At 33.0% G+C, this 22,901-nt stretch overlaps 1 protein-coding gene across 1 annotated transcript; it reads right to left on the reverse strand.

Annotated features, from left to right (window-relative positions):
• Positions 1 to 1,139: 1,139 nt before the first annotated feature.
• On the reverse strand, positions 1,140 to 20,782 carry LOC124352693 (probable 39S ribosomal protein L45, mitochondrial). Its single transcript, XM_046802291.1, has 7 exons — positions 20,507 to 20,782; positions 16,050 to 16,151; positions 13,486 to 13,698; positions 9,282 to 9,433; positions 6,495 to 6,549; positions 4,200 to 4,349; positions 1,140 to 1,472 (listed from the first exon to the last, which is right to left on the reverse strand). Exons 1-7 carry the CDS (start codon positions 20,561 to 20,563, stop codon positions 1,182 to 1,184), a joined length of 1,020 nt encoding a protein of 339 aa, XP_046658247.1. The 5' UTR covers positions 20,564 to 20,782; the 3' UTR covers positions 1,140 to 1,181.
• Positions 20,783 to 22,901: the final 2,119 nt, after the last annotated feature.

Genomic DNA, 22,901 nt, shown 5'->3' on the forward strand with positions numbered 1-22,901 from the left:
TAGACCAATTTTATTGGAGAATAATTTCGATGGGGCCCAGGCTGGCAACTTGCACTTTGCTGTTTTTCCCTTTGGCACTGCTTTACACTGCATGTAAACCTTAATCTCAGTACTCTATTTATGTGAGGAACTACCGTAACTAATTGTTTTATTTCTGTGAGGTTAGTAAAATAGGACGGTAATATATTTCAGAACATTCATGCAGAATTCCGCATGATATAGAGGAATCTTGGTTAGTTTCCTTGATTGTTTGATTTGACTAAATTTTACTTTTTGAGAAGGAATAAATGTAAAAGTACAGAATTTAGTTCCTTATGATCAAATGAACCTAAAGTGAATATAAAATTTGCATGTAAGAACGGTTCGGTTAGTTTAATGAGTTTGGTACATTTGTTCATCTCCCATCTTTGTTACTCCTCACAATACACAATTCAGTTTTGAACCTGTTCTTAAGGAGGAGGAACTCCACAAGAGACAAATTAAGGGGAAATGCCCCAGTGCTTTATATTAGTCTGTAAATGAGTCGATTAACCGGCCAAGTTTTACACTGGTAGTAATTAACCCTTTCACAATTTTTATTTGTTACAAAATAATATTGACATTCAAGAATGTTATTTTCAAAATAGTAGCGATGTTCTTGACCGTCATTCACCTATGACGTGCTTGTCCTAGACTGTGGAAGAAAGTAGCCAGATGTTCTATATCTATAAAATCTGAGTGCTGTTTCCCGCATGTTGTCAGCTGCGTCATAAGCCTTTTCCCAAGACTGTTTCCCATGTAAATCACTGTCAACAGAAATTGATGCTAAATACACTATCCTCAGTCACATTCTGCAACTGTGCTGTAAACATTCACTTCGTATTGTTTCATCTTGTTTCTGAACTAGTGTAGTTTATTGTTTTCTAACTAATTTCAATCCTCTATTGTTTAGTTTTTTTATTCATCAAAACTCAGTTTAGTTTTTTTAGTAATTAAAAGAAATGTAAGACTAATTTCCATGTGAACATAAAAAGAATATTTCTTACTATTTTGGGTGTGTTTGGATTCAACATCCTACATTTATTATAAATTAAGTAATGACATTCCAGAATATCAATATTCTCCAAAGGGCTAAGGATTGTAAAAGACAAAAGATTGTAGAAGCTATTAAAACAATATATTTACAAATACAACAAACTATTCTAAGCAGTTGCGAGGGCCGGCATCTCGCTGGGAGGCAGTTCCTTTGTCTTCTGCAGACTACTATCGGAGGTTGGAGATTGTGGTTGTTTCTCGTCCTCCTCCACTAATCTAAAGGTCTTGGGTGCAGGTTCCTTGGCTGGCATCCAGTCGGGGATAATCTTGGCATGCACCCTCCAGTTGCCATAACGGTTGGCCAGATGTTTCTCGAACACAATGTATTCTAATACATCTTTGGCAAGTATCTCACTGCCATATATTAGCCGCCCAAATCGGTCATACACAGCCAGCATCTACGCACACACAGAGACAGCCGTCATTATCACGGTAACAAAAAATCATGTATTACAAAATGTCCTAAATTTTTACTTTAAATGCCTGTAATTTCATGTGAAGTGATCAAAAAGTGTTTCTAGTTTTTCTGTATTCAGGGAAGTTATCTTAAGAGCTTACCGTATCGAACATAAAAAATATTTGTCAAATCCAATTGATTGCACAATATTAAAATTGATCACTGACAAGTCTATCTCTCCAGAAATATTTGTGACCTAAATAAAATCTGGAGTTAACAATAAAGTTAGATAATGGTACAAGAAGATCTGGCAAGGCCAGCTTTACTCCTTTGACATCTAGAATTCTTTCAAGATGAACTTTTTTATCACACTTTTTCTTTTCTGTATACAATTCTTATGACTCATATAATTTGAGATATTTATCATTTTTATTTATTTATCAAACTATTATGGTTAATCTGGACCAAGATTGATATAATTCCAATCAGGACTGACAGACTGACCGACCTTCTCTCATTCTTATCATACAATTTATTTTATATGTGTGGTGTTCAGAATTTTGCAACATTATTTAAAAATAAATAAGTGGTAAGATATGTCACTCTAAAAACAATATAATTTGTTAACATATATTATACACAAATAACACTATTTTCTACCTTAATTTTCAAAATGGGTAATGATTCTATTTCTTTGTTTTAAAAAGGAAGATAAACTACTTTACTTTTATAAAACTGTTAGTATGATATGAGTTGAAAAAATCTCTGTGCAGCCTTTTCACTCAATCTAAGGTTGACTCAGTTGCTACAAGGATTCTACTAAAGGGCTCATAATGTTCTGTTGGGCAGCCCATATCAGTAAATAAAATATAAGATGACTACTAAATTCTGGTGGATACATTGGTTCAGTTAAATACTTCAGTATAAATAGTTAAATTTTAGTGGTCATATCCAGCATCAAAGTCAAAGTCAAATCATTTATTGCCACAAACAATACAAGGATTGCACAGGCAGAGGTCAAATTAAAGTAAAATTATCTAAATTACTAAATTTAACATTACATACAGAACCAAAACATAACATACTAAAACTAGTCTTTCTTCTCAAGTAAGTAATCCTGGACACTGTAATATTCCTTTTGAATTAAAAATTCTTTCAATTGGCTTTTGAATTTGTTGGGCTCCTTAACATTCTTTAGATACTGTGGTAGAGAATTAAACAATGATATGCAGGAGGAATATGTTTTATTTCTGAAAAAAGTGGTGCTATGGCGAGGTAGGGTTATGTTATTGTTGTGACGGAGTTGGTATCTATGAGTATGTGTAATATGAGAAGTAAATAAACCAAAATTCTTGATTAGAAATGTCAGGCTGTTGAGGATGTATATTGATGGAAAAGTGAGTATGCCTTTCTCTCGAAATAGCGATCTGCATGACTGATTTCCGGCCAAGTGAAAAACTATCCGAACAGCTCTCTTCTGCAACCTGAAAACATACTGCGTCTTGGTGCTTTCATGGCCCCAAATTGGTACTGCATAAGATAAATAAGGGTAAAAACAACCATGATAAGCCAACAAGAGGATGTCAGCACTTTTGAAACAGGCAAGTCGAGACAATAAAAAAATACTGCTACTTAGTTTACCTGTAACTTTCTCAATATGGTTTGAGAAGTTCAGATTACGGTCAAAAACAACACCAAGATAATTAACAGTGGCTGACGGACTAAACTCGGTATCCCCTATGATAATATTCAAACATTCATTATCCAACTGGTTTCTGATTGCAAAATCAACTAGCTTGGTCTTTGCTGTATTAATACATAAAGAGTTTTCCTCCAGCCACTGAAATAATGAGCTCCCGTCTATGAAAATTTGATTCTCCAGCTGTGGTTTACTCTTACTGGAGACTACGAGGGATGTGTCATCAGCAAATAAGTACAAGTGAGAGTCCGAAATACACCCGGCTATGTCATTTACAAAGAGGAGAAAAAATACAGGACCTAGGACCGATCCCTGGGGCACCCCGGTTCTGACAATTAGTTCTTGAGAAAGTTTTTTTTTTAGCAGTCCGTCAGCATCCATATAGGGAATCTCAACCATCTGTTTTCGACCAGTCACATAAGAATGTATCCATTCAAACACATTGCCTCTCAGCCCAAGATACTCCAGTTTCCCCAAAAGCAAAGTATGATCTACCACATCGAAGGCTTTAGATAGGTCTAAAAAGAGCCCATGCACATGTTCCTTGTTATCTAGAGCCTTTGTTACGTCTGATATAAGACTAAACATTGCGTTTGTTGTAGACAGACCCTCTCTAAAGCCATACTGATGTGCATAAAGAATATTGTTTGAAATCAGAAAAGAAGATAACCTTGCAAGAAAGAGCTTCTCGAATACCTTTGAAAACGTGGATAAAATAGCTATAGGACGAAAATTCTATCTGAGAACATCTATCATCTATATGAGGAAATTATATGGTGCTCAATATTATTACCAGGACCTGCTTCCCACAAATCTTATTTTAATTCTCAATTTGCCCCATTATAATCATGTTATCATATCCTTTAATCTGTTTATGTAACTTATTGACAATGTAAAAAAGTTACTATCAAATTTTAAAATTTTAAACTGTTTGGACATTCCACTTGTTAGTTGAAGAAAATTTATAGACAAAATTTGTAACTCAACCCTCTCTCCTACGAACCAGTTTTACATTACTGTGATTCATACCTGCTGTGTATGGAATCGGACAGTCATCTGGCAGAAAAGGTTCTCCTTGGAGATGACGTCAAGTGTGCGAGCCTGGACTAACCTGAGGGGTTCCAGCAGTCCAAGCATCTTCCAATGGATAGTCTTGTCCATGGCATTGTGGAGCATTTCCTTGAGAAAGCAAGAAGATATTAGAAAAACCTTCTTTGGACAGTTAATATACGGAGTGCCCTTTTTAACTCAATGGCCTCATTTTAACCAATGCTACCTCAAAGAAAATTTAATTTATAGGAAAGTTTAAATGGAAGAAAACCTACTTCTCAATGACCAATAAAAGTATAAATTTAATTTTTCAATAAAATAAAATCAAAATATTTATTGCTCAAAGAATATACATACATAGAACACAGTCATTAAATAGTTTGTATTATATAATACCAATATAGTAGCAGTGGTATATGTTATTAATACCTAAAATATAAATTGCTAGCATAAAAATAGACACTCAAAAATAAATATAATTATAAATATTGTAAGAAAACCTAAGGTTGTTATTATTTTTATGGTTATTTGAAATCAAAATTTTGTATAATACGTTTCCAATAAAAAGGGATAATTAGCTGATACAGCAGTTATTCTAACAATGTTTTTGGATTTTGTACATTTTTATAACAATCAAATTTATTATAGTTTTATTTATTTTTATTTATATATAAATAGTAATATTTTGTTATATATTCATTAAACACACTTACAAAAACATAAAAGTGGGTGGAACTATTTTTTTACAAAGACGAAAACAATATGTTATTCTAAAATTACTTCACTGTCATAGAACAATAAAAAACCAGTACCTTGATAAGCAACTTTTCACTTTCCAATGGTATATGAATCATGTCGATAATTGATTATTTACGTATTATAACAAATGAGATTAAGCGGGTGGTCTAAATCAACGGATATCCAGTGATTGGCGTTTAAGGAACAAAAATAAACAATGGATATCCGTTGAATAGCAGTCAGAGGGTTGATAGATTCAGAAATAAGTAATGCTTATGGTCTAAAATATTCTATGGTTTAGTTGCTAAATTTATATATTTTGTATTTGCTTCTTTTGTGTCTTTGTTTTTCAGAAAATACTAAAAGTTAGTGTATAATATGTATACAAAAGAAATAACAAATAATAATATTTTGTGACAATTTTGTTGGCTTATATCAACAATAACACATGTACAGTGAAACATAGATAGTACGAACATTTTAATTCAAAATCTTGGACAGTATGATAGTTTTTTTAAGACATTATAAGTCCCTTGACATTATACGTCATGTTAAAATAGGATGGTTGATTCCTTTTTTGTTTTGGATCATTTGAAATTTATATGTCCATCATACATAATATGTGAGCAAGAATTTTAAGAGTAACGAGACAAAATAACAATACATCATCTAATACTGTAGTAAACTAAATATGGTTTTCACATCTGCACGAGTCACTGTATTTTGTAGTGACTGAGTAAGTCTATTCTCCAGCACACCACCTGCTCTGCCTTGTTGATTCCATGAATTTAGCTACGTGAGCAATCTGTACATCTCATCTATCCTCAAACACTCCAACCAATAACTTTCACCTCTTCACAATGCCGGACAGAGCCATCATTATCACGATGAATCTGTTAAAATTAATATTTGTGATTTGTTCAATGATTTCCTTATTCCATAAGATGTTACGTTTTTATTTTTTTTTTTTTTTTCAATATACAAGAGTGCTTTAAATGTATAGTATAAAAAGAACCTGCACACTTCACAAATTTGGTGATGAAATTTCTATTTTTTTACTTTTTTCCAGCAAAAAGCTTATTACTGAATTCATCTCACAACTTGTGGAATTTTCTACTGCAAAATCACTATGAGCAAACAAGAAACAGCACTGTCTGGATTCTGCCACACCTTGATGAGTACTGAGTGTGTGGCAACCTCTCAGATCAAGATAGCCATAGTCACATCTGCTACAATATCAGATTAAAAATGTTAGTTATTTTCTGGACAGCCCTCATACATACAATGATTTCAAAATTAGCTGCAAAGTAAACATAGAAGTTAACATTGTACAAACCAAACAAAACATTATAAAGAAAGTTTACAAGTTTTGTTTCTTACAAACACTGACGTAACTTAGTCAAATCTTCTGCCTAGAATTTAATCTAATAAGGTTGCTTATGTCTAATGTTAACCAACTTCAATTAATTCAATGCCGAAACATTAATATTCATACAATAATGTAAAAAGTTTCAACATTAACCAGTTTCTATTTACCGGATAAGCTTTTTCAGTCACATGCAGCAGCAACTCTTCTTTATCTTTGCGTACACTGAAACAGAAATTTCAAATTATGTCTTAAAACCGATTTTAGTTTTTTAAATTTGAAGAAGTGCATCTTTTTGTGATCCACATTACAGTACTTGGTACTATTTCTTCATGAGATAGATTGTTCACGAATTTTTATAAAAACAAAATGACTGCACATTTGACAAAACTTATATAAGTTTATAAAATTATAATAAATGTGTTTACACAAAAAAACAAGATCATTAACTGGGGATATTTCACACTACACATAAACAAGACTATTAACTCAAGATACTTTATACGCCTTTCTTTATTCTCAAAGATAATAATTGAAAGACTAAGTGAGTTGATACATGTAACCGGCTGTATGAAAAACAATACACAAATGGCAAATGATATTTTGTCACTCTCACAACTGATGTAACCTTCATTTCAACTCATGTTATCAGTTTATTACATATTAATTAATAGTTTTAATAACATTTTTTAAAGGAATAACAATTTTGTAAATTTGTATCTACTAGGCTCTTTGAACAATCCATGACAAAGTAGATACTTCTATTTCTTGAGCATTTACCTCAAGTCAATGTTTCATAATAAAATTACTAATTTATTCAAATTAATCATAAAATGTATGGATATCATGTATCATCAAAGAAGACAGAACAATAGATATACCAAAAAACACATTTTACAGCTAAATTCTCACGTATAACATCCAGAAATGTAAAACATTAATATCTAGCAACAATTATCATACCTTATGTCTTGCAGTAAACATTTGATACTTTTCATTTCCACAAAAACTTCAAATTTATTAGATATAGGCTACCTAAAATTAAGTATTCATACAATAATTTAAACAAAAATCACTCTAGCATAAAAACAGTTGAAAGAATGTACATCCTAAATTGTAAGTACTGTACTATAAAACAAAATAAATGTTTGTGACTCACTGATATTGCATACATATTAACACGTTTGCTGCGGGCGGTAACTCTGGTTACCGCTGCTACGCTGTGAGCGGGCAGTAACTGTGGTTACCACAGAGCCTGTGTTCTGAAATAAGGTCAGTGTGCGGCACTCAAGCTATCACAACGATGTATTTCTCGCTCCTCAGGAGGAACTTTTCCCGCATTTTTATGCACATCGTTTTCACATTAGACTTTTTCATTATTTTTAATGATTTTTAAAGTTTTTATAGTAGTAAGTGGTTGTGCAACACAATGCATCTTCCCCCGGGACCAAGTGGTGTACAACAACCAAGTTCAAAGCGTACAACAGAGCCCAGTATTGAGTTCAAACGACGAGGATGACAACATGGACGATGTGGAGTACCAGATGGACTCGGAAGTTGAGGATCCTGATTACGAGACCAACTCACGCCAATGGAGCGCTCACCACTGGATTGGAATACATTTTTATAAACTTGTGTACTACAATATTTATTGTATCATTTCAAGTAAAAATTTAAATATATTTTGTTATAATTACTCACCACATATTTGTAAATAATAACTGAATTTGAGTGAGTTAGCGGAGATTTATATAAACTTTTTCACGCTTTTATAAACTTTTACATTCACTTTGGTTTTTACATTTACGTACAGTGGAGTCCCGCTAATCCGAACACGTGTAATCCGAACGTCGGTTAATCCGAACAGGTCCAGGAGGAATTATTTATAACGATAAATGAACAGTTATAGGAACTAATTACATACAAAATGAAAATGGGTGCATCATTTCGTACATAAACAAAGAACACTTTAATTAAATAGACATACAGTACTTTATTAAGACAAATTGTGTACGGTACAGTACATAAGTAATGAAATTAAATACAGTACCAAATTAAGACTTATAGGTTAAGTATGGGTTAAATTACTGTATTAAGAAGTGAAATCAAACAAAAATTGGACGTACAGTACTGATATTATTATTGAGTACAATATTAAATGTTAAAAGACATAAATTCAGTTATTCTCTTCTGTCGCATTGAAGGGAGTCTATTGGATGACGCGTAGTTTCGTACAACTATTGAACGCGTGGGAACGTACAATATCCAGTACGCTCACATTGCTTAACAATAGAACTCTCACACTAAATACGGTAAATGTGCTTAGTATTCGCAAACACGTTTATTTGTCAAGAAATACAATGCAACAGTCAGAAAACATGTTTTAATGAACAATATTGATAATTCTATAACAAAATAGACCCATCTCAAGTTTAAAAACCGTATTTTTCTGTAATTCTGGCTAATCCGAACAATCACATAATCCGAATAGGGCTCGGTCCCAATTAGGTCGGATTAACGGGACTCTACTGTATAACTATTGTTTATATGTGTCTAAAACGAATAAAATACAATTTACTTAGCTACAATGTATTCATTTGGAATATTCTCACTGCCATAAAAGGGCGTTCCCCAGTGCGAGTGGTAACTAGAGTTACCAGCTGGCAAGGAAGCCTGTCCTCAGGAGCTAGCAGTAACCACAGTTACTGCATTCCCAAAATGGTAGAGAGTGATAACTTTTGTGATTTATAAGTAATTATCATATATTTCTATCATATTTCATCCAAAAGTAAGGTAAAATATATTTAAAAAATTTCAGCATATAGGGAACTCTAGGGATTTTTAGCAGCGAACGTGTTAAAGAAAACCTGGCTAATAAATTACAACTGTTTCACAGCTACCATTGAACAAACTTTTTAAAGTTTTTGTTTGGATGAAACTTGTACAATAGTACTTACTTCATCAAGGCATTGTGAGCTTTCATGTAGACATCTTGTGCCATAACAAGGAAATCATCCACTTCAAAATCATCATCAAATTTTCGTAGTTTTCTAATTGCCAGCATAGACTTACTCTTTTTCCCAACAAAATCCAACTTCTGCTTTGCTCCCTGAAACACATTATACAGTTTATTGCCTTTTTCTAGAAAACGAACAAATGTAAAATATTTATTAAGGAATATAAAAAGATATAAGGGCCATGCTGAGAACGATATATCACTAAAAGAATATAAAGGCCTTACACTGATGTATGTATATGTATAAGTTGTGAATTCTTTATGACTTACATTATCCTTCAACAACTTTATTTTGTCATTACAGTATTATAATTCTGTCTTTTCATTTCCTTTTTTGCTCACCATGTAAGGACTAGAATTAGTTAATCTACATTGGCTTAGTGTACTATCACCACTCATCATAAAACCTGTTTTTGGCACTCCTGGGGAAGGTGTTGTATCACCTTTTTGCATTGTTCATTCCTATTTATTGATTTTCTATATTTAATTACACTCTTTGTTATTTTAGTATACAAAAATAGTAAAACAAATGCAATAACAATAAGTTATCTCCCAAACCAATGTGAATTAAGTTATAAGGCACATTTAGCTTTGTCTGACAGTGACAGGAATGTTGGCGGCCCACCAGTTTGTGATCCTGAATTTGATAACATACAATAGTCAGTATATTGGTGAAGTTGTAGATAATTGTGACTAACACTTTTATTATTTTTCTATATTTTTGAATAATATTATTAATAACTGTGATAAGGAAAGCACTTTTGTAAGCTTTATTGTGGGCTTTAATAATAATAATAATTATTATTATTATTTAGTGTCTGAATAAAAACAAACTTTATCAAGAGATGATAATATTTTTTCTTCGAAGTTTCCCCAGATGGCTCAGGACTTTTCCAAATCCTAGATCAACAAATCAAACATATTCTGCACTATCACAAAATTAAATGATGAATATTCTTGAGTTGAATGTTAGCACTGTTTATAGATTCTGCATCTTTGTTAATATGATATTCATTATTGAGTACTGATCCGCTCCCACCTGACTGCTGCCATGGAAGCTCCTGAGGACTTGGGCCCTTGTCAGAATGGATTCAGAAAGGGGCGATCAACAATCGACATTATCAGTGAAGTGCAAAAGGTTGTAGTAACAGTTGAAAGCCACAACCACTTCTCCCATTGAGTGGTACTTCTTGTTACGCTTAATGTCAAAAATGCTTTTAACTTGGTGAGGTGGATCGATATGTTGGATGCAATGTAGAAGAGGCGAAGTTCACCAATATAACCTAAGAAACAGCACCCAGTACAATCTTCTAGCACACCGAACGACTCAGTTTGAGAAGAAACCAACATACATGAGAACCAAACTTCACAACCTCCTACCTCCAGATCTGAGAAGCAAGAATGAAAGAGAGCTACCACCTGCATTACACAAATGGCTTATCGAACGTCCATTTTATTCGATGGAAGAATTTTATCAACAGATTTTTGACTTTTAATGTATTTAAAAGTTATTTTCTTGTTACTGTTATTATTGTAATTTGACTTAAATACTATTCTCAAAGAATATGTAAATTAAAGAATTTTGATTGATTGATTGATTGATGCACTGCAAAAAGTGGATGTAACCTCTGGCACAGCGCAACATAGGACTCAATACTCTGCCCGGATCTCTGGAATGTCACTTACGACAGTCTTCTGTGATCCGAGATATCTGAGGAGACCATTCTTGTTGGGTATGCCGATGGCATTGCTGTACACGTTGTGCTGGGCCAGCTGAAGTTAAATCAAGTAATATGTGTTGTTAACGCTTGGATTACATTTTGTACATGGAACTGCCATTCACTCACTCACACAGACACAATTTCTCTCATTCACTCATAACACGCCATTCACTCATGTCAGTCGTTTTTTATACACTTAATATCAGAACTAGAGGCGTGATCATGTTAGTTTTGAATTGCACCACAGCGGCTCATTATAAACTCATCAACTGAGTAGAACACCTTGATACCAAGCTGTGTCTTAACCGAGCTTTGAATTGTTTGGGATCATTCAATTGTTTTATTCCTTCGGGGAGTCTATTGATCAACTTGATACCAACTTAAGACGGCAAACATTCAAATGTTGTAGTTCTGTGTTGTTGTACGTGGAAGTTGTCTCTTCCTCTAGTCCCGTATTGGTGAACATTCTGCCTTGGACCAAGTCACACTTTAATGGGCAGTACAGGGCCACCTCAAGGATATAGAGGGAGGGCAAAGTTAGTAATCCAAGTTCCTTAAAGCATCCTTACAAGAAATTCTAATGTACAATTTCGAAAAGATTCGGACAGCTTTCTTTTGATTTCTAAATACAACTAACTTTGAAATATAACAGCTGCCCCACAACTTCAAGCCTTATGTCAGATGGGGGTATACAAAGCCAAATTAGGCCACTCTTTGTATATCCACAGAGCAGAATTTGCCAAGGTTCTTGTTGCCGGAGACAGAAGACAAAAGTTGAGTGCGTTGGATTTGAAACTGTTCACCCTCGGGTTTAATTATGAAAAACAGTAAATATATGAATTCAGTGTTAAAAATGAATTGATTTCTAATTAGTCTTTTTTGGCTCTAATGCAGAGAGTTGTATCATCAGCATATTAAAATATTTGTTCATGTTAGGATCGATGAGTTCAAACTGTTGACATACAAAAGGAACAGGACTTGTCCAAGGATAAATCCCTGTGGGACACTGTAGGTCATTCGAACCTTCCCTGAGAGGACATTTGCAATCTGCAGAACTGGCTTTTATTCCTGAGAAGAGAGCCATTCGTGTGGCAGACCTCGAACACTACATGGCGTTAACTGGTACAGCAATGTTTCAAAGAGTACTCAATCAAATACTTTGGATCAGTCAAGAAATATACTTAGCACATGTTCTCTCCTTTCCAGGCCATCGACAACTGTATCAATTAGATTGTAGATTTGATTTACTAAAACCAAATTGTTCAGAACGAAGGATTTCAAACGATCGAGGAATTATTCTTAGCAGACTAATGGCCAATGTCAGGGGACCATGTGTATCAGACAGCATTTGTTGATGGCTTCAGTCTAGTCTGTACTACTAAACGGAGCTGAAGTGTGGGCTTAACAAAGAGGTTTATCGGATGCAGGTAGCTCGAGTGCAGTGTCAGGTTACGCTTTGAGTGTGTTCTGCCTACCACACAGTGTCCGAACCTGTTGTCCTGGTGATTGTTGGAGTCATCCCTGTCAAACTCTTGGCAGGGGAGGTGAAGGCTATTTACCTGAGACAAAGCGATACCAGCAAGTACGCTGCCAGATCAGAAGAGCGTTCACAAAGGTACCACCAGTGGCTATGGGAGGAAAAGACCCAGAGTAGTTGGATTGCAAGACTAAACAAGTCCAACCACGGGTTGAAAGGCGGCACGATGTGGTGGACTATTACTTTATCCAGTTCCTCACAGGTAACAACTACTTCAGGTCAGTACTTGTATCGAATGTGCAAAGCCAACTGGCTTTGTAAGAAACAAAGAGTTATCTGGTGAACTCAGCAAATTGTATTGCCCAGGCATTCTTGACGATGCAGAACACACTTTCATCCGCTGCCCATATTCCTAAAGCTTTCGTCTGCAGGCAAATTTTTCACTTGGTACATTCTGGGTAGGCATAGTGTGTGGAAAGATGATGGAGGGTGAGGGCAACTTGGATTGCATTTCACAATGTGTCTTGGGTGTCCTCTGACTAAAGAAGACTAATCTAGAGCAAGAAGAGAACTATATCAAATGATCACATAGCTTAAAATAAAGAAAGCCCGAGGGGTGTAAGCCAAATTTAGGCCTAGCCTGAAGTAATGTGAATAAACAACCTCAGGTTAAATCCCTAAAGGGCAGAGGAAGTTTTTTAGCAGGTAACCTGTGGATTCCATCCCACCGCTTAGAGGAGTCACACACTACTGGCTGGACACCTGTGTGTATAAAGCTTTTTCCAAAAAAAAAAAGTAAAAAGTAATTTTAATATATTTCATTTTTTGATTGATGAGCTATGAATTTTCTCTATTTTATTCTCATACTGTTTAAAATAATTATTCTATAAAACTGTTATTTCTTAACTTAGTGGTAGAATTTCCCAATAACATGAAGTGATTCTTACCTCTTTTGTTATGAAAGATACTTTTCCATCACCCTCAGGAGGTACGTAAGGCTCAAAGATATCACCAGTTGTACTTAAATAGAGTGGTCTCTCAACTGAAGGGTTTGATGGCTGTACACCCTTCTCCTTCATTTTAGATCTCATTTCTTCTTTGGATAGTTCGTTGTATGACCTCATAGTCTCCTCATAGTCAGGAAGATTCACCTTGATTACCTACAATATTTAATAAGAATTAAAGTGACCTAACAAATTTTAAATCTTGAAAATTTAAGGTTGTACTGGTAAACAATGAAAACACAATGCACACTCTAATATTAATGATGTTTGGTTAGAAGATCATACTCCTAACCTTATTTGATAATGAACTGACTATTTATTAATTGTGTGATGAAATAGAGAATGGCATCAATACATAGGCTACTACTTACAACTAACACTATTACAATTAATTGTTATGTATATTACATTATTATTAATCTAATTTAGAATTCAGCCATAGTGGTCTGATATACTGTTCAAGAGAATAAAGTCCTTTTTCTTCTTATATTTGTTTGGTTCATTCTAATATATATTGTGTGCATGTGTATCTGGATTTGTATGTAACATAGGACAGCACTATAATACTTTATTCCAGAATATGTGCTTTGTGATGTATTTGTAGCCTATGATTACAACACCCCCTGTTAATTACTGCTTCTATAATAATTAGAATATTTTAACAGTTTCAAAAAGGTATTGTCCATTCACTGTTAGTATTCCTATTGGTATAAATGTTACTTTAATGGATTCTGGTCAATAGCAGTGTTTTATTATTTGTTACACACTGATTTCAAAGTTAATAATATCAAACTAAATTGATTTTAAAATCTTCTCACAATTTAACTTTGCCATTCTACAAAAAGCATACAGACCAAAAAAACACTTATTTTATCATCTAAAAGATTAACATGTCACGTAAAATTAAATTATATTTAATTATCATCTAGCCATTCCTTTTGTATTTCCTGATACTCAAAATATAATAACAAGTAGGCCTATTAAAGTGGTACATAAAATAATTATTTTATGCTTCTGAAATTTGTATTACAAATACTAAACATTTTTGGCTGAGCATTTGGCGGAATCTCTCCCGTCAATTTACGACAAAAGCAGATTTCTGTGTTTGTATGTGTCTGTCCTATAAACATGATATATAATATTATTCCTTAAATATAAGGAAATGTGACCGGTGGCATTGGAGGACTGTCATATGATAACAGATTATTATGTCTATTGACAATAAAGTAAACAGACTTCACCCTTCTCCCTTGGAAAAGAGACAATCTAATCAACATTTTCTACATTCTAACATTTTAACACAAAACATTATTGGTAAATTACTGTAGAAGTTACTTTCGACAGTTGCATTATAATTCACTTCTGCCTATGAGCTCTGGTTTCACATAAATTATTGTTAATCACGAGTAAACTGTGGCTATGGTGATTGTGTGTGGTGTGAGTAAATAAAATTTGTACTTGAAGGGTTAGTGATGAGTATTCAATGGATCTCACTGACACCTTTTTATTATGTTTGGAAAAAGCCAGATATTACTAATTATTTATTCAGTTATCCAATCTAAATGAAGTCAAATAACAGCTTTTATCATTGCAAAATACAGATTTTAGTGGTTTTATATATAGTGTGTTCATCTTAATGTGCAAACATTGGTATTTCAAAACAACTAGATCTATAGAAAAGTTTAAATGGTAGACTTCACCTAGTTTTTCGTGTTTGTTAACATATATGAATTCTGAATTCCTAATTTTTCTGCCATTTTCCAATGTGGTGACCGATTTAGAAATATTTTATAATACACTAAATTTCTTGAAATTTTTAATAAAAAATAATTTTTTTATCTTTTTTATTCTACACGATATTAAAATCTTTTCAAGCGACTTTTAACAATAACTTTACACTCTATTGTGTTTTTGTCACTATGGTTTAAATTTCCAGAAATAAATATTGATTAAACTGACATACAGGAATACTAGTATTTATATTTCTGTAAGACACATGAAGCCATGACCATCGACCCTGACTTTTGGCTGTTTCCAAAATTAAATACCCACTCAAATGAATCATTTCAAACAGTTGAAGAGATCAAACTGAAATCGACGGCAGAGCTAAAGGATATTTCGAAGACAGACTTTACAACTTATTTATTGAAGCAAGAGGATGGTTGGAACAAGTATGCATCATGTCCAATACAGAATACATTCAGGGGAATAAAGTTTGGTTACAATCGGTAACCTAGATTTTCAGTAAAATCAAAATATCAGATACTTTTCGGCTATCATCATATCATCAGAGAGTTAATATTTTATTGAATGTAACTTGTTTGTAGTTAATGTTACATGTTACCAGTGTTGTCAAAAATGAATTTGCCTCATATTTTTATGGCAAATTGATTCTGCTCTTTTGATACTTATTTCTTACTAATTTATGTATTATACTATTAAAATACACATGACTATGTAATAATTTAAAAATACAATTAATAATTGGAAATTTATTGATTACTTACTTTTTGAGCACGGAGTTTCCTATATTTCTGATTCCAGTGTTTGGCCATACTTAGAGGCGTAGTGCATATTGGTCTATGTAACACATTGCTTATAGGTAATATCTGAAACAAAACCGTATACAGTGAGTTTTTAAATGTTTTGAGACTTCAGTATAAAAGGACAATTACTGTAATTATCATGTGTACATTTTGAAGTTTAAATGTAACTTCTTGCTTATTGGTTGATAATAGTACTTAACTGTTTGAAATGTGTACTCCTTACAGGAAAATTTTGTAAAAATCAGTGTTCATTTAACCACTGGAATGCCCATATTGTAACTCTATACTGGCAAGAACAGTTTGATATATTTGCAGGAGTTACTTGAACTGTTATAAATATCAATGTTTTATACAAAAGTACCCTTATTATATACTGTAATTTTTTTTGAAATTATGCAGAATTTTAATAAACAACTGAAAAAATATTAGCACTAATACAAAAAAAATACCTTCCAAACCTAATGGTTGCTTTGAAAAATGTTAGTGTAATAAGTAAGTTACATAAACTTAAGTTCCCCTAACCAAAATATTATTCAACATCAAAACAGACAAAACATTCAAAATTGATCATCTAATAATAAAGTATAAAACACTATGTCGAAGAATACATGAGATGCATATGAATATTATATAAAATACTGCTTTCCATACAAGCTTTCCAACTGTTGTTTTATCATAGTTATCAAAAATTGTGTTCTAAAACACAATTGCATTATACATGCAAATTATCTTATTAGAAAATATAATTTTAAAAAAATTGAAAATAATTCAAATTTGGTAAAAAATGTGTTATACTCTTACTGGTATTTTTTGAAGACAGTAGCTTCATGTTATCAATATAAAATGCTTCAGTTTTGACTAACAAGCAAAGAGCCAATTTCTGAGAGTATAAAAAACAAAGAAAATTAAATCTCAGGAAATTGGCAGGAATATTTTTTGACAGTAAGTTCTATATACAAACTAATGGAGTGGAAATGGAGTCACTATGTAGTCACCTGTAGTAGCAAGCTTATATAAATGGAAAACTATGAGAAGATTGCCCTGGCTGGAAGAAACACAGAAGAAGTTGAAGTTATGAGTTCGGTATGTATATGATATATGGGGAGTTTAGCCTCAACTTAACGGCGGCTTAGATCAATTCTTATTACGTATACCATACATCCTAACTTTAAGATTACCTCAAATATTGAAAACACCATTGAGTTTATCATTTTTGAGTATAATGACAACTACAAAGCAAGTTCTAGTTTGTTTTTTCATAATGAAAGGATTGTGAGGGAAACAGGATTTTTCCAGACATTTGCCATCATTTAGTGATACAAAAATTCAGTAACAATATATTTCGAGATCTGCAATCCGATTTATTCTTCAGGTAAATAACTACTAACACATAATTACAAACTAGGTTAAAATAAACAAATCATACAGGGCATTGTGACATGCTTAAGCCAGGAAACACAACCACCAGGTCGTGTGTCAACTTCGCTAACTCTAAAACATGCACTTAATAAAAAACTAAACACAAAAATAATTACTATTTTAAATATTTATACTATCGAATACGACACTTGAACAATAGATATTCATAATTACTCAATGCCAGCTTTCTTTATTTAGACTAGTGACATCATTACCAGCTATTGCTAGTAACATCATTAGCAGCTGTTGTTATTCCGTTTATGTAGGAGAAGGTTAGTGACAAGGACAAGAACAATGGCAATGAATATGCAAATATTGGCTCAAAATGTTTTTATAAACAAAGAAATCTTTAAAAACTGGTATCAGAAGTTAGTGTATTGCCGATCATCATTTTGCAGAATATATGTATCGACGAGAATTATGATTATTGGTGGTGATCCATTTGAGAATTTTTGAAATGCTATCAAACATGTGTACCCTGTGAAGTAATAGTTAGTACTATGCAGTTCAAGAGTTCTTTAAATACAATTTAGTTATTTTATACGATTTACAAAACAAATGAATTTATTTCAATATAAAAGTATAGCTTCTCTATATTAAAATTTTTAAAGCCTAAAACATAATTCAATTCGACATCATTGTTCAATACGTATTCAAAGTAAAAACGTGTTTGGAAATAAATTCAAAATTAAAATTATGTGTTTTATTATTGACGAATGGCAGCAAGAACAGTGACGTACATATTTTCTTTGGTTCACAAGTAGTCGTGTTTATCCTTAAAAATAAATAAGGTAAATAGGCCTAAATGTTATTGTTTTTTTTGTAATTATATATTATATTTTAATTTGTACATCAATATATTGATGTATAAATCTTATTTTCAACCAATTTTATTATATGGAGCAGAGACGTGGACGTGGACTAAAAATGATTTAAGCACATTGCAAGCTGCAGAAATGAGATTTAAGAGGGATAAAGAAGACTACAAGAAGAGATAGAATAAGGAACGAAGTAACAAGAGAAAGATTGAAGGTAGTTTCACTGCAAGAGACAATGGAAAGAAGAAGAATACAGTGGATGGGGCATGTGAAGAGGATGGGAGATAATAGAATGTCTAGAATAGCACTGGAGAAGGAGGAAAGAGGAAGAAGACCAAGAGGAAGACCGAGAGGAAGATGGGAGGACCAAGTGTGGAAAGACATAGAGAGAAGGGGACTACAGAAAATACAGGTGGAGGAAGAGGAGACCTGGAATGACAGACAAAAGTGGAGGAGGCTGTGTACGACGACCCGTGATAACGGAAACGTCGGATGATGATGATGATTTTAATTTATAAATTATATTAATATTTATACATTAATTTTTTTAATACTGAAAACTAGCCAGACCATGTTGTTCTTTGAAATATCTATTACGTAATTTGGTCTGACATTTTGAATATCGATGATTCCATATTGATTCATCTGATTGTATTGGTGGCCGCTTATTATACTGCATCTTAAAATCATTGCTGTTTTGTCATAAAATAATTATGTGTACAAAAATATATACTTAACACATTATACAAAATTGCATATACAAGTTTTTAAATTGTAATATAAAACGTTCAGGTAATATTCTTAAACATTTTGTTTTATTGCACTAATAGAATTAAAATTTAGGTATACGCTTTATAAACTTTACATATAAATTTAGAACAAATAAAGGCAAACTAAACAAAACAAAAATTATAACTATATATTGTACAAGCAGATTTATGATCATTTCAATACATGTGCACAAATTGTTGAATTTCACAACAGCGATTTTCATTCTTAGGGCGAATCATCAGGATAGTAACATTTAGTTAGACAGTCAGATGATTTTACGTTTAGCAGTCATTGCATGTAAAATTGTATAAACCTGTGGTAGTAAAAAGGTTTATTAAGTAATCTACATGTAACATAAAGATAGCTGGAATAAAGAAAAGAGGTCATTACACAAGAAATTACAAGGACAGGTACAATACAACATAGATTATTAAGGTAACAGAAAAATTTATGAAAGTCACGTTTCGAATTGTGCCACATAGTGATCAGCCAAAATGAAGATCATCAACAACTAATCTACCGTCATTACATTCAAGGAACAACCAATAAAATAGGGGAATGGTAAAAAAATACAGTATCAAGACTGTTTTCAAGCCAGCTCATATAGTTTCGAGATCAGTAATAAACACATTCCACTGTGTAGACCAGGAGACTATGAAATTCAATGTAGTTGTGGCTCAGTCTACAGTTGAAAGTCAAAAAATACCTAGCCTACCTGTCCTATGTAGATAAAACTAAAATTTTTTAAACCAGATTGTACCTAACAAAACTGTTGTTTAACAGCTATTTTTTGTTTGTACCTTAAACTATATTTTTTAGTCTTTCATATAAATATTCTGTTATTCTTAATATGTTGTCCACTAAGTTATTTTCACTACCTTTGTGTCATCATCTCGTAAACATAGTCAATCATCTATTTGTGTAACGGATATTTACATGGTAATAAACAGAAATAAAGCAGTAAACTACTCCAGGACGGGTGACGTACACCAACAAATGATACCTGTCTGTACTATCCAACTAAAGCGAACTCACTAAGGTGCAAACACTCATGACAGAGGACCAAGTTAGTGTTGACATCTAGGCCTAGTAGATACCAGAACTACTTGCGCCACATGCAGTGTCGTAGAAACGCTTCTTGCATAGTATTAAGGAACATAACAGAATAAACAAAGAATGATATAACAATGCATTGTCAGTAGCACACGTTTATGCAATAGCTATGAACATAATATTAAGTCAAGAATCGTGAACAGGGGATAAATCTCATAACCTATAATACAAATTATAAAATGAAAAGAAAAAGTTGTTTGGTTATATTTATGTTAGCCTCTTCACATTATTCAAAATGAAAACTAAATTAATTTGTTGAGTACTTTCAAAATAGGCCTACAACCAATTTGCACTTACCTTACAAATCTGAAGTGTTAATAATTTACTTGAGGTGAGACAGGCAGACGTTGCCATTATTTCTTTCCTTTGACAGGATATTGGAACTTGTTTCAATAGCGTTAATTTTTATATTATTATATTTTATATTATTATGCTCAATAAATTAATCCTATTATTCAACTATTCATAATCATATATATTCATAAGAACCCGACCCAACATCTAACTGACTTAACCTCAAAAACAAATCGGTAAATAACGATATTATTGTTTTACTTTTTTCTTATTTGGCAAGTGGCCGGCGGAAAATACTATCCGTAAAATTCTCAAAGTACACTGCTTGTTGGCAGGTTGATGTTAATTTATTGAACAAATGGTAATGTTATAATATACTTATAACGTTAAACAAAAACCCCATGGATATTTTAATGTCCAATAACAATTTGTTTATGTTCGTAAATATTACAATATTAATTTTACTCAGCAAATCAATTAAAGCGTTTAAAACTGTTGGGAAATATATATGTTATTTTTTTTTATTTTTAACGTTCTAATAACACATTCTAATCCTAATCATATTATAAATCGAAAGTGCTTTTGTTTGTTTATTTTACTTTCTCTCTGAAACTATTCAACCATTGTACTAAAATTTTTCATCGACATCTTAAGGTGTTTGATGTGAATGTAGGTCTATTATTAATTTGAAAATCCCTCAGGCTATGCGAGACAGATTTAAGCAAAGGCAATGTAGGCACGCGCCTAAGGGTCTGCACCACAAATTACAATTACGAAGTCGAAATAATGTCACTGTTCAATAATGTATTGTATTATCATAGATAGCACGTTTCACATACATACTTGACACAAGATTGTGAATATACAGGGCTAGTGTACGGTGTCATTGGGAGCAGAGCACAGAGGTTGGCGTGCGTTTAAGGTATTACTCACCGGTGCGAGGAGCGGGCAGCGAGTGCCGCACCTGCGTGAGTGCGAGCAATGGTTCATGGTGGTATTTGCGCTCGTTTTAGAAGAAAACCGTTTAGCAGCATGGATAACTTGCGCTGTGCATTCATTGAATTTATTACTACAAGCTGAATCCGGTTGTTGTCTTAATGCTGTAAGCTTTTTCGATTTCTTGGCAGAGATTTTGATTTCATTATCTCAACTAACAGATACCAGACTGTAACCAAGTACTAGAAACGAACAGAAACTGAAAAAAGGTTCTTGTACCAAAAAGGACGACAACACGATGGTCATGTCGAGATGATGCTACCAAAGATCTTTGAGAGGATGTCAAGAAATAAAGCAGGCACTCGTGAAAATTTCAGAAGATATAGAGGATTCAGGGATGTCGAGGGTAGCTGAGTTTAGTTCGGAAAATGAACAAGTTGGAGTCATGGCTGGATGCCATTTTTAGGACTATATTATGGGTGAAATAAACAAAACTAGTGAATCTTTACTAAACCCTAGAATCGACGTGAACAAAGCCACATTGTTGAAATCCTTGAGAAGCCTGATTCAAGGTAAACGGGAAAGTTTCGAGGAGTATGAGCAGAAAACTATCAAATTAACTGACTGTTTAGAATATTAAATTGAAGTCGAATTAAAATGTTAACAGAAAACAAATGTACATTTAGCTCCTATTGACTGTGTACAAGATCCGGAAATTGACCTAACCCCATCTGATATATTCTGGTCCTAACCCCAAAGCTGCCTTACAGTCGTAGATGAACAGCTTAAAGGTTCGTTAACGATTCAAGCATATACGACCTTATCTATATGAGGTTATGGTTCCTTATAACATATTTTGGACATTCTCTCTAATGACATGGTGTTAGCAACAAGCAAAACGTTAGTAGACAGCTACAACGAACACCTAGACGAAGAATTGGGCAACGAAGTTTTACAATTCAAGAATTTTTCCAACCAGTTTCAAAATAAATATGAGAAAAGTGAAATGCACATTAGTAAAGAAAGGTAGATGTATCAACTTATGTTAGAAACCAATGTAAAAGATTTCTTCCATAATGTATAAGTGGAGTTAAGAAAGTCCTTTGCCTCGATGTTGACTATTTGATCAGCAGAAAGATCATTCTCTAAGCTGACCTCTCCGGACCTCTATGTCAGAAGACAGGCTAAACGTTTTGGCCTTGCTTAGTATAGAACACGAGATTCAGAGATAAGTCAACCATGAGGATATTATAAACGGATTCATTGCGGAGAAACTTAGACTGAAACCAATAGCAAGAGAAACTAAGTGAACATGCAGTACATTCAATTTATGGCTGAAGATTTATTCATAAAAACGTAATATTGACTTGTACTTTTCTTGCTGACACGAATGTACATTAAACTGTTAAAGTTATGTTTACTTTTGCGGCTTATCTTTATCTAAAATAACCTAAGTTAATAA

This window comes from Homalodisca vitripennis, chromosome 1, assembly GCF_021130785.1.
Source record: "Homalodisca vitripennis isolate AUS2020 chromosome 1, UT_GWSS_2.1, whole genome shotgun sequence".
In the NCBI taxonomy this organism is placed as follows: domain Eukaryota; kingdom Metazoa; phylum Arthropoda; class Insecta; order Hemiptera; family Cicadellidae; genus Homalodisca; species Homalodisca vitripennis.

Bases quoted from the DNA above. Each gene is read 5' to 3' on its own strand.
- LOC124352693 (XM_046802291.1), bottom strand. From the start codon at position 20,563: ATGGCAACGTCTGCCTGTCTCACCTCAAGTAAATTATTAACACTTCAG. The intron at 16,152-20,506 runs GTAAGTGCAAAT...GTTTTGTTTCAG, and splicing joins TAACACTTCAGATTTGTAAG to ATATTACCTATAAGCAATGT. The intron at 4,350-6,494 runs GTAAATAGAAAC...TGCTTTCTCAAG, and splicing joins TGACTGAAAAAGCTTATCCG to GAAATGCTCCACAATGCCAT.